Source organism: Cydia splendana, chromosome 10 (genome assembly GCF_910591565.1).
Source record: "Cydia splendana chromosome 10, ilCydSple1.2, whole genome shotgun sequence".
Lineage (NCBI taxonomy): Eukaryota > Metazoa > Arthropoda > Insecta > Lepidoptera > Tortricidae > Cydia > Cydia splendana.
In genome coordinates, this window is record NC_085969.1 from 9,736,376 (window position 1) to 9,749,810 (window position 13,435).

The 13,435-nt window shown below is 37.7% G+C and overlaps 1 protein-coding gene across 2 annotated transcripts in view; it reads right to left on the bottom strand.

The window, feature by feature from the left end:
* The window catches only part of LOC134794232 (probable JmjC domain-containing histone demethylation protein 2C), a 218,656-nt gene that overhangs the window by 111,918 nt on the left and 93,303 nt on the right, over positions 1–13,435 (bottom strand). The window contains exons 1-2 of one of the 2 annotated variants that reach the window (XM_063765975.1): positions 12,892–12,920; positions 296–407 (exon numbers count right to left, since the gene is read on the bottom strand). Coding sequence is in view for 1 of the 2 variants with exons in the window: in XM_063765974.1 (XP_063622044.1) it covers positions 296–407 (112 nt within the window). In the remaining variant the exon portion in view is untranslated. Of the gene's footprint in view, positions 1–295; positions 408–12,891; positions 12,921–13,435 lie in introns of those variants that run through there. The other variant, XM_063765974.1, reaches the window with a different exon arrangement.

Consider the following 13,435-nt stretch of genomic DNA (forward strand, 5'->3'; position numbering starts at 1 on the left):
CTTGTACATTTTTCATATAAATTCCATAGTGGGTAATCATTTGGACAGTTCAGTAAAGGAAACTGAACTAGCAGGCATATGTATAATAGACATAATCAACACCAATTTTGAAAAAAAAATCTCTGCTGAAATAACCTCGGTAGAGAGACTGGTATTAGTAAAGGATTAGTATCAGTGGCTTCAGTTCTCGAAGCCGTGAATCGTGGACAAAGTCAAAGTGGTGCCAAGGCCTGGTATTTCTCTCAAGTATTCACAGCGATTTGTCGTTCTCTGCCACCTAAGAATAGGAATTTACCTGATGGCTGTGGTGGAGGCTCCGCCGACGCGATCTGCCCGTTGCTGCGCACTGCTGCTTTCTTCCTGCCGCCCGTCGTAGCCGGGCTCTTCGCACTTTCGCGCTCTACCCTCTGAAATAGATAACCTCATGTCAATACATAAGTAATAAAATAAAGTTGATTGAGTTTGAAATTGCCCATTGAAGTTAGTTTTAAATTTTAACGACTTAATAGGTAGAATATTTTAGAGTGTATGAGTAATTACTCATTCGACGTCAATTAAGGGTAATGGCAGGTTAACAACAAGCTCAATAAAGGCAATGAATTGTGTATTACTTGTGTCCTCTTTAAGTGTAATCGCTTTGGTGTAGATACATAATCACAAAATACGAGTACATACTCGTAGTCGTATCGCTATAGACTATAGAGATTGAATTAGATAATAGATCCTGAAATGGAAACATAACAAAGTTTTAAATATTTACACTAACACTATGCAATCCAAACAATCCTACAATGTCTGAAATATTTCTACAAAACCTTGAAATTCCACAAACAGACCTACTTTGAGAAAGGTCGAAGAAATTAAAAGGAACATAAAGCCTTTACAACATCGTTTGTAGTAATGACATCACAGCACTTTTAAAATGGATTCATTGAGCCGTGAAGAAGCAATCCACTTATTTCGGCCGACGGCGATCCCGTGGAATTGTTGAGTCATGGAGTCATGCCGGCTCATGCTGAGTCACGGCCGAGTCGACGAAAACCGCCCCGCCGCCGCCGAGTCAGCGCCGCACCTCGCCGCACCGAGATGCGAGACGGCGGAACAGGCCGCTCGCCATGCACTAATGCTGATTGATATTCGATAACGACACACTGAAGCCGTTAATTTAATATACTACGATAGATTTATTATCATTACCCACCTAAAGTCTCTCTAAAACAATATATCAAACTCTGTCTCATTCTCATTAAGAAATGTAAATTGGGCAAGAGTACCTAATTTAGGAACTCAATAAATTGTAGAATCAGAAGGCGACGATGCGACTAATAAAAACGAATGGATGGGCAGATAAGAAAGACGTTTCAAAAGAACGTTTTAATAAGCAAAGTGTTGAAATATAAAATTTTGATTCTCAAACAAAAGGCGTCATATTCGATGCAGACACTTAAAAGAATATTCAAAGAGATACAACTTTTGAACAAAGGAATATAATATAGCACGCTCGAAGTTGAGTATAAGATTTAACGTTCACGCTTCCACGAGCTTCTCGACGCCTTCAAGCGTGGTTGAAATAATGAATTAAGCTAATGAATCTAGCCGGTGCAGATCAGCTGTTCGTGTGTTGTCATAACAACATTACTCGGAAAAGGCGTGACACTAACTCAGTTGTGGGTTGCGGGTATCGGCAGGAGGCAGTCGACACGCGACACGCGGGAACTCGTGAAAAATGGGGCAGTCGGGGGAAGGGGGACCCCCATTCAATGGGGGAAGTGGGGAGATAGGAAGCCGCCGGCGGGCGCCGGTTGCGACTGAATTGTTTATGTGCACAACGAACACCGTGCTTTGACAGCCTGCTGCGTCATCGGGAAATTGACAAACAACGATTATATCGGAAGAGTTTGTTCAGGTTACTGTTAGCTCTAAAATTTGCACGATTTGTAATTGTTTATCATATGCCTAAGCAAAATTAATATTAAATCTAAAAACAATATAAAGTGCCAATTAAAACGGTTATAAGAGAAAGGTCGGGTTGGGGTAATTATTCCAAAAATGTGTTATTGACTTTTATGTCGTTTGTTATTTAAGCACGAGAGTTGTCCGGAAACTCTAAATAACGTCAATTAAGTTGCGAAACGAAACTGAAACAAACAACTGGAACTTCAGTATGAATAGAAAGTTTGAAACGTTAATTAAAACTTTGTTCGTATCGCACGGAACGGCGAAAGCTATGACTCGTTACATTTATTAATAGTCATTTTGTAGGTATTGTTTTTTGTTTGATTAATTAGGGGCTGATAAATCAATGTCAATCACATAAGCAGACAATAGATGGATTATATTAATGGGACGTCTAGCTCTAAGGTTTAGATTGTTACATTGATATTGTATTGTTACATTTTGCACTATGAAAGTTGTGCTTGGGGCAGTTTATAGCCCACATGGCTAGTATTTATAAGGCAGTGTTGAATTCTCACTTCTTAAATGGATCTTAGTTTCGCAATTTTCGAATAAAGGAAATAGGTACAACTACATACTTATGTATCGACCTTGATTGGTAAAGTTAATTATACATATTGAATTACACAAACGGGTCTACCGCGATATAATTTCAATTAATTATTAATTTTAATTTCTTTGTCTACCCCGAACATTTTTATAAACTAATTTCGGGTAGTTTAGTGGTGTTTTATTAATATCTCCGTTGACATTTGTTGGGACGTCAGTCTTTCCGTGACCACAGCTGGTGCAACTCAGCTGAAACGTCGGAATTAAAGGTAAAATCAATGAAATTATATCGCGGTAGACCCGTTTGTGTAATTAAATATGTGTACAAAACGCGAGAGTTTAAAGTGTTAATTATACATATTTTTATTTGTTAATCTAGCGCAACTTAAAGTCAATTTAAATAATTGACGTTAAAGTTGTGCTACCTGTATAAGTATTATTTTACTTTTTCTTATATAATCAGCTATTGGCCTTTATCTCGATATACGTTCACATATTGATGTATATATAATTTAGTAGAGTTAATGGAATAGGCAGTGGTTGTGAAAGTAAACGCACGAGGAAAGCACGTGACCTACGCAACGCGTCGCGATGTGGACCGCGACACCTATACAGTAGTCATAATTTACTAACAATAACTGCACGCCAGGTCACATTCGAGACGATAGTTAAAACGATCCTATCACATTACTTATACGTTGAATTGTAAGTAGAAGGTAAACCTTAATGTAGTTGCATTGCAAGCAATAGTTTGGTCAGTCTGTAATGTCTCATCTTGCAACACCTAATCCAAGACACTGCATTAAAACAGTATTGAACTTACCACATTGATTACCTACATAAAACAAAAAACTAGAAGCATTGAAATATAGTCGTAAGGAATCGTCTGTTCATAGGTAAATTAAATATTTTGTTGAAATAGTATGCAAAGTTTTAATAAAAAAACATATGCATTAGGTTACAGAATAAGCTGCAGGAACATCATATTTCTCCCTAGTACATAAGAACAATTAATACCTGTCTAAATATTGAGCTAGTGCTGCTTAGCATTCCCCATTCTTTTGTTGTCACTACCATAGTTTATAAGAAATTACAAATGTACCGAGTGCGAAACACAATAGATCGTAGTGTTTGGCACAAAAACGACCGATCCGTTTCCTGCCGCGCTCCCCTTGTGTCGCTGCAGGGGTGAGGTCATTTAACCCGTCCACTTTATATTTCCACTCATACGTGTCCCGTATCGATTACAATTACATATAAATAAATTAATCATGCTGCTCTGTTTCGGTCTGTATATGATTTAGACAGCGACGACAGTGTCCGATGCCAAATGAAGAAAAAAACTACAGCGGATGTGATTAGCAGCAAAAAAGCTAAAAAAAAAGCAAAAAAGTTATACAGTAATTTATATTGTGTAACAAATAAGCTAAAGTATAACCTGTTTCTCAAATAGTAATTCATACTAAAATGGTTAGTGAATGATATACGAAATCGGCAACATGCAACAGCTCTTAAAAAGTTATGGATATATTAACACATCCATTTATATGAGAAACTTCGATCCATACCGGAAGTTTGGGCAATTAGTTTGAATACCGAATGTAGATTAGAACTAAAACCAATCCTGAGTGAAGTTCCGAAATCGCTTTTCATATTTGCGTTTGAATGAAGTTGAAACTAATATCTAATACTCGCAAAGCTCTATTTCTTTCTACTAAATGTATACGAGGTTGCTAAATGTTATTGTACAAATTGACCCGACACGATCGATGGTAAGTTTGTAACCCCGTGACCAATTAATGGGTTCCGTATTAAGCCAATTTACTATTGAATTGCTTGTTCTGATCACTGGATCCGAATAGGGTTGGGATGAGTCGTAATTTATGGGACGTTAGGTTAGGATAGGTAATCCACGTAGATCGCTCTAAATCGCTTCTGTAATTTCTTAATTACTTAAATTCTTTTTGATGATCATTATCACCATCATCAGCGTACTTCTCTCTGCTGGGCACGCCTTTGATTATGTACGCACATAATTGCAAGACCAATTTGGTTACAGAAGACAAAATTCTATTCTCCCATAGTGGAGTAATGAAATAAATGCATTTGTATTGTATTGTATTATTGGATATTCATATACTCAGTATTTGTGTTTTTTTGTAAATTTTGCGCAGCTGATGTATACACGGTATTTTCCTTGACTGATTAGCTAGTAGTCATATATTCCAAACATAAGTTGCGCGAAGCTCATTGGTGCTGCAGCCTGGAGGCTAGATAGGTACAGACCGTCACTCAAGCCCTGCGGCCACATAACGCCGGCTCCACACAAACAGCACACAATGGCCACACGTATGCATAGGGTGTACTATACATGCCGGTTGCACTTTACGTTGACGTGTCCTTTGTACCGGAGCGTTGGATATACACAATAAACAACCTGTATGTAGACAGAATTGTTATAGACTGCGTATATAGATCTTGCTAGATTGCTGTTAAAGCATGGTGAAAAACAAATTATGTACATATGTAGGTACTACATATCTATCAGGGTAGAAACTCGAAAATGTAAATAACTGATATAATTACCTCTAGGTAATCTATAATATCTATATTGGGGTAGTTATTTGAAAACAAAATATCTTTTTTTTTATATAAAGTTAACCAATCTGTTAGCTAAAGTTCCGTTCGATAAAAGTTCTTAATTTAAAAGTTAATTACTATCACTAAAAACAGAAACGGTTTTAATGTTATTAAGAGAAGGAGAAGTCGAGGAATGGAAATCGGTAATTCCTTCATACAATTAACCGGTTTATAATTTAGGTTAACCACGATTTAATAGACTCTTTTCGAAGATTAAGGTAATAAAACTAAACATTGAAATTAAAATAGAGAAAAAAGAAATAGATTCCTTAGAAGATACTACAAAAAATAGTATGCAGTTCGTATACGTGGAAAAACCTACCGTTTTATTAATACTGGCAAAAAGCGAACACAAAAACATAATTTAAAAAATATCCTCTTTAAAAATGTCGTGAGCGTTACGTGGCGAAGTCCTTTCAAACGGCTATATCAGAGTAATTTTCCTGGAAGTGGAAAGCCGAGGTATATACGAAGGTGTAGATGTGTATAGCTCGAACCCGGGAAGCCTTTGAGCTGCGCGCCTGGCAACGGTGCTTTACTTTTACCGGGATGTATATTCCCAGTATAAAATCACAAGAAAAACGGCTTTTATTAAAGCTAAGAATAATTAGACGACCCTTACCTAACAGTTTAGGTTCATCGTAGAATTTCAAGTCTTTGAGACCTACGGAGATTCAAGAAAATTATGAATTTATTACAGTAGTAAACTTTGAACGTCACTACAGTCTGACAGCTGACAGTCAGGATATTTTCGTTGCTGGCAACATTTAAACAAAGCGCCGGCGATAACTGAGGCTTATGACGCAAACACCTTGGTCTTTACGGACATTTCACTCAAAACATACTCGTATTTTATTTAATTCCTTGTCGCGTGTAGACAGCTGTGAAAAAACGACTTTAAAAACAACCATTATTCAAAGTATTCATTAATACAGTTTTATATATCAGGTGAATGAACAAGGACTACCTAAATAGTGATTTATTTGTACTCGTATCGGGGTTGCTGGCCGCCGTGCCCTAAAGGATTTACTTTGCCAATAAGTATCATCGACCCACAATAAAAAGGTCCCTCTTTATTCTATCTCACGAAGGCAATAAGGGCGTTTCAGCGAAGAGGCCGGGATCTTGATTAATTGGACTGTTAGGTTAACACAGGAGGTTAACGGTCTGTTGGTTGAAAGCACTAGAGTTCGTTAGAAAGACATCATTTTGATACCTCTTTATCTTTAATATACTTAAGTAGATTTTCTAGAGGATCTTATTTAAGTTTCCTATGTCTATTATTTAACTTCAAGCTGACAGAGCTGTTAGATACTTAGTTACATATGCAAATCCAAACTATCCAAAGAAAACCGGGTACAAATTATTCAAATCAAAAACACGTTTGAGCAAAACCCATATACTTGTTCTTGTGTCGAGTTACTATGTTTTATTCATCACTTACGTTGACGTTGCTTCGTTTACATTTACCGTTATTATGAGCCCTACAAAAAGTTGAATCATGCATTATCTGCAACCGTTACGCAACCAGGCTGACCTTTGTTGTAGATTAAATAATAATCACCCTTTGTTCGTGCCCACGCGCAAAGCATCGGACACCGAATGATACAATTGTTATCATTGGTCCGTTACGTAAGCAGTCTTTCGCAGCCATTCAATAAGATAGCTTACACAGCTGCCATTGAAAGATAAAAAGGAGGTAAACCTGTCTTTAGTTTGTCCATGATGTGACGCGCCTGTTTGTATGTATTACTGGTATTAGGTTCAATCAAAAAGGTAATACTATTATACGCGTAGTTTAATGTCTACAACTCTACACAGACAACACGAAGACGATGAGTATTGGGTCATATAAAACAAAAACTAAATAAACTAATAGTCGTTTTGTAATAGTATATAAAACTAAATCTTGAAACGGTGCATACCACTGTTTCTTTATCTGCTGGAAAATGACTGTCGCGTTCCCCAATATTAAAAAAAAGGTGTAAAAAATTAAAGTCCGTTAATCCGCTAACCCCATTTTCCTTCAACACGTGTAGCCAAGCGTGTTACAGCTACTACGATATGAAACGTCGTTATCTCACATAATTGGATTGTGACAGCATCGACCTACATACCATCATGATCCAATATCGAGTTAAACCTATCCATCCCTACATGCAACGATAATTTCTCAAGCCTTTAAAAAGGCCAATTAAAAGGAGGCAGATATTGCGAAGTTTACGCTTTGGTCGTATATGTTCCTGTACATTTATCTGTAATCTAGTAAAACCGGAGGAGTGCCTGAGGCCAACAGTGCAACGAGAACCGGTATATAAAGCCCTCGTGCTCCCTCCCATTCGGTAAAAGCAAAATGGCCTATCCATAAGGATTTTACTATTGTTTAAGACGTTTTTCCTTCCCGGGTTAGCACGGGTCGATAGGTACTTGGGGCCGGTATTACTAGACTCCTAGACTTTACTGCTTTTACTAGATTTAGTGAAACTATATGGCCACTCGGCGAATAAAATGCTCCACGAATCGACCGGCCATCTTTTACACAATATACTACATACATACATATAGATGCAGTTTGATAACATTAAGTAATTAGACAAATATATAGGTTATAGATACCATAAAACATGGATTGGGCAGTTACATAAAGTTTGAGCATTTGCCATAAGTTGTAAAGTGTGAAAAATAACGGAAAGAGGTTTTACAAGCGCCCACATAATCATGTTGACCTGACATTTACAATTCAAATGATACTTATATCAGCTGTTGCCGTGATTACCATTTCAATAGCCGGACCCGTTATTAATTCAAGCCTTGACCCCACGGCTATTGTCACGAAATTTTTGATCATTACCCATATACGAGTAGGTTTCTATCATTCTAATTGGCCATTCAAGTCAATTGCACTATTGTCTCATTAAGAATTTGTATATCTAACTAGATATAAGTACCTCTGTTTCTACGGTTGCATTATCTACGTTCGTGCCCAATATAATTTTGCAGAAAGATAAAAATACAGATGGCAAAGGGAGTGTAGAAGCCACAACGATAGCGATAGACTATAAACAATTTACTTCACAGTCCCAGCCATAAAGTGTATGTAGTAAAACGCGGAGCTGGCCGCGCGCCAAGCTTTCTTTTATTAACGTCCTATGCAGTAGCTATAACTAAAAGGAATTGGTAATTAATCTGCGCGAACGGAACGACAAAACTGGGTCGTGCAATACGATAAAGAGATTAATTGCGTATGCTTTCAACAAGAACAAGTTTACTTTGTCAATGGACGGGATTGTTTCAACGATTCTTACAAATAGTTGCAGTTTAGCTTTTCCATTCGCTAAAAAGGTATTTTTCTTAAAGTTATTAGTTTCCAACTGTATAAATCCATTAGACTGACTCACGCAAGAAGAGTGGATGCTCGGTTCATTATTGCTGAACTTCTAAAGCCTCTTACGTTAAAGGTATAAGGATGATCATGCCAAGTAAAGTTTGCTTAGAGCTTTAGCCGCTTGCATTTCATAACAGCAATTTCAGACGGTAAATAATGTTTGCTAAAATAACGTCGGCGGTTAATAAGGTTACATTAGCTTTGATAGAACTTATGAAATTTTCTTTACGAATCTTAGGCGTTTAGGAGGTTGAGGTAGATACATTATATACACCTTGAAGTGTTTTGAGAGATTTTATAGGTGACAGAATAAATTCTAGAGGCCTGGAATATAATTGTGTTGATGTTCGAGTTAACAACATCCGTCAATAAATGATATTCATCGCAGTAGATATTAATCAATAGATATTATCATATTCTGATTGATTATAACAGATCTTATCTGACATTCATGCTAAGATATTTTATTTCATTCAACATTGCATTAGTTAAGTGTTTCAAAGTTTCAAGTATCGTAACTCGTATCATAAGGCCTAAGCATTCATCCGCTTCGTCATAGCAAATAATCGTTCCATGGCAAACATGAGATGGCATTACAGCAAAATTACCTCCAACGAAACGTATTAAATATAAACTAGACATTTGCATAATAGCGCATCGCGGTCGCGAATACACTGCATTACCGTAAATCAGAACGCAATCATGATAGACGGAGGAACGCGAACTCGTGTTGTTATTGCGAATAGACGTAAGAGGAATAAGAGGATTATATAATGTTTAAAATTAGGAAATATTATATAATGTTTGATTCAGAGTCGGTTTTTGTTATTTTAAATATGAATTAATCAATGGAAGATGAATCGCTAGTAGATTGTAAGCGAAATTTACTTATAAAACAACGTGTCACATCTTTATTTTCTTATTTGTTCTGACCTTTAAAGCCATTCTACGAAACCAAAAAACCAAATAAAGCCCTCCAGAGTAAATCTAAAGCGCCGTATAAAGGTTGTTCCTAACACCGCTTGCCGACTGCTTCATTACAGGGGGGCGAGCCAGAGTCTCGTTTCCATTTGTTTACGATTTCCCAGGCCAAGTTATACTAGAAATTCGCTCAGAGTAGAATATTTGGATATATAGTAAAGTGTTGTGAGATGTTGTCAGGTGCGATTTATTCACGTCTCGCCGCGTGGGCGAAGGACGTGGGCAGACGGTGCGTGTTATGTACAGAGGGCCTACCGCGAACCACGCGTTCGACGTTTTGCCTCTCTGTTCTGTCGTACTTGTAAAATTCGTACGTAAGTGTGGCAGGGAGGCAACACGTCGGACGTGGTTTGCGGTAGGCCCTCAGACGCCTAACGTTTGTCTGTCCTTTTACTGAGTTCCATAATTCCATCCTGTCCGTCTATCCGCAATTTCGTCTGTGAGTTCGCCACTAGTAAAATTGTAGCCCAATGTATCAAAAATTTACAGTAGTTTGGGTTTTTAATAATTTCGATGAATAAGATGGATCTACAAACTTTACGCAGCACAGGACATTTGCAGCCTTTAGCACTAAATTGGTGAAGTTATATTTTTTTATGATGTCCTAATGTCATGAACAACTCTTAACATGCGGACACCTTAAAAATTCTAACTACATATGTACAATCGGAGGCTCGGAGGTCCGGCTGATTGGTAATATGTAGTGTAAGAATTGTAGAGATAAGAGACGTACGCCTTAGCACTTAATCGATCGTTTCCCTGAAGCCATTGTATAATAAAGTTTTGATTTTAATTAGAGATGCACCGGATATCCGGTTACTATCCGGTATCCGGCCTATCCGGCCGTCTTTTTACTATCCGGCCGGATACCGGATAGTGACTTACTATCCGGCCGGATACCGGATAGTAATTTTGCTTGATTTTGGAGTCAACAAATTGGATTTAAGAAACAGTGACGGTCATAATCGTACTCGTTTATTATTTTAAAACATTTTAATGATTCCGCTATTGCACGCGCACTCATTTTCGAACCTAGAAATGAGTCCACGCGAACTTTCACTACGAAACAGATCAAAGGCTGCACAATGCGCACCCGAAAAACCGAAATGTAGGTATAATTTCGCCGGCCGAATATTCGGCGGCCGGATACCGGATATCCGGCCGATGAACAGGCCGAATATCCGGTATCCGGTATCCGGCCAAGCAACTATCCGTTGCATCTCTAATTTTAATCTCTATCTAATTACATGTCTGAGTAGAGTTTTAATGTCATTATAACCTTGTGAGTCTGATTAAAATTTCAACTTCAGGCGTAGTGACTGAGGTTGCTATTGTAACTTTATAATTGAGCGAAATATGAGTTTGCGAAAGTTGCATGATTAATGCGGGCACCTGCAACTGTTCAAGCATAATTGCCTGCATTTAGAATGCGTACTGGCCTTCGGAACAAAGAGGTACATTGTTGGCTGCACAGTTCTCGTTTTCCGTAAGCAAACGTGGACTTTTAAATTGTAACAATGGGCAGGCAAATAGGTAATTGTGTTTTACGTTATGGATATGAAATGGTTATGTGCAATCGTTGTTGTTTACGGTTACTAACCTGTCACATAATATCCCTAAGTGAAGTAGGAGTTACTTATCTATTTACGAGATTATTTATATTGTGTAAATCAAGGCTGACATTACCAAAAATACAAAAAAAAATGTGTTAATACACACAGAAAAAGGAACAGCCAACAGAGAAACGCGGATGTATATTTGGATAATCTTATAAGTTGATGGGAACTGACGCTGCCTCACTGCACAGAAAGACTGCAAATAGAGAAGAGTTCCGGACTATGGTAGCCGACGTAGTAGAGGATACATAGCACCTAAAGAAGAAGAACAATGAAATAATGGCATTAAAAGAAAAAGGCTGGAGGGACGTGAGAAAGGTATAATTTAATCAATTACATTAAATGTACCTACGAGTACATATATAAAGGTTTATGATTAGAAAACCTTAAGTATGAAGAAGTATATTTTGATAAATCCAAAGCAAATAATGACACAGCAAAATTTAATGGAGCAATTAATTTGTCATACTTAAGCAGACACGTTTGAGAATAATCAATTTTTATTTGATCAGTGAATAACTCGCAATCCCCTTTATAACAAGGACCCTTAAAAGGGAGAGGGTTTAACTTCGTATATAATATTACGGACCTCTTTCTAGTTATTATTATTATAAGCTTAGCAAAACGAGGACACATGGCTTGCCGTTATATTAACTTGAATTGGACACCCTATCTAAATAATTCTTAAACGTGTTCTTAAAACCAACACGTGTACAAGACCAAACATTTGTATGAAATAATTTTGTGAACTCAAGGCAATAAGTAGATAATAAACAACGTTTTAGAATTAACGGTGCGCTAAACTGCATCTGGGATAAACAGGGACAGTTATACACTATTCCGTTTGGTGCGACAGAGGGAGTTGCTAACGGGGTGTGGCTATCTCAAGCTACTTTATATGCTATGCACGTACATAGTTGCACGCAAGCGTAATATATATACATACGTATATAGGCGTGTGTTTATGCCAGCATTAGGAAGTCTTGCTCGTGTTATTAGGGGTCATCCATTAATTACGTCACACGAATTTCTAGGTTGTTTGACCCCTCCCCCCCCCCTTGTCACATTTGGTCACATTTGGCAAACCCCTCCCCCCTAGTGTGACGTCACATTTTTTCTACGAAATCGCCAAATCGAATTAAGTAAGTACCTAAGTATTATTAATATTTTATCAAAATATTTTTGACGATATAAATATTAGTAATTTTATAACCCAAAACTGCTTAGGAAAGAAAATTAAAAGAATAAAAACGATTATCGTTTTAAAAACTTGTTATTTAAATGTACAGCGAATAAAATAATTTAAAAAAAAAATTCGGTTACTGATGAAGTTAAAGTGACGTCACAAAGTTTGTGTCTCCCCCCTCCCCCATGTCACAATATGTCACATTTTCTTGACCCCCTCCCTCCCCCTAAACATGTGACGTAATTAATGGATGACCCCTTATATGCTAATTACTTTTACGATACTTGTTCAGCATTAAAGATTACGCTTTAAATTATCTCATAGGCAAAGAAAATGCAGCTTGTGCTCTGATATTTATTATAATTATAAGATATAAAACAGGCTAGCTAGTAAATAAGGTAGTAATAGGTAAATAAATAAAAACATAACGCAAATTATATGTAACAAGATTATTTTCTACATAAGAACCATTAAAGCATGAAAGGGTTGATATAAACAAAGTTACGACAGTTACCATAAATAAGGAAAGATCATGCGCTAAGGTAGCATAAGGGGTAAACTAATACATAAACAAGTACCGGTTCGACCGGCGTTTTGTCCTCGTACAATGGTCACAACACCAGAATGTGAATCACTTCGCGTCACACGTATTCGGGACCGCTACGGTGAGAGGTAAAGAGTGGAAGCGAACGGGCGGACGCCGGGGCGAGCAGCGCAAACTGTCGGCCCAGGGAGGAGCGCCCCTCGGGCGCGCGCCTCCGCGGCGGAGCCCGGCCCGCCCCGCCAGACAGCTCGCATAATTACAGGAATTTCACACACCTTCCGCGCAGGCAAGGTCACTTTTTAAAGCGCCAATGCATTCTTGGCGGGCTCAATGGTGCATGAATGCGTTAGATCACTTGCCAACGGCACTGCTTTACAAAATTACGACCGGATGTAACTGGCTGATGCGAACTTTATCAAGGATCTAAGAGGGTTTTGCCTATTGTTTGCCTGTTTAATTAGCCTAGTAATTTTATAATTTGTAGACTTAATAAAATGTTACCCCTGACCCTGAGTTTCAATCAATTCTACAATTGCAGATATAAGTACAAGTAAAATCAACAGGGACAAATAGGGAAA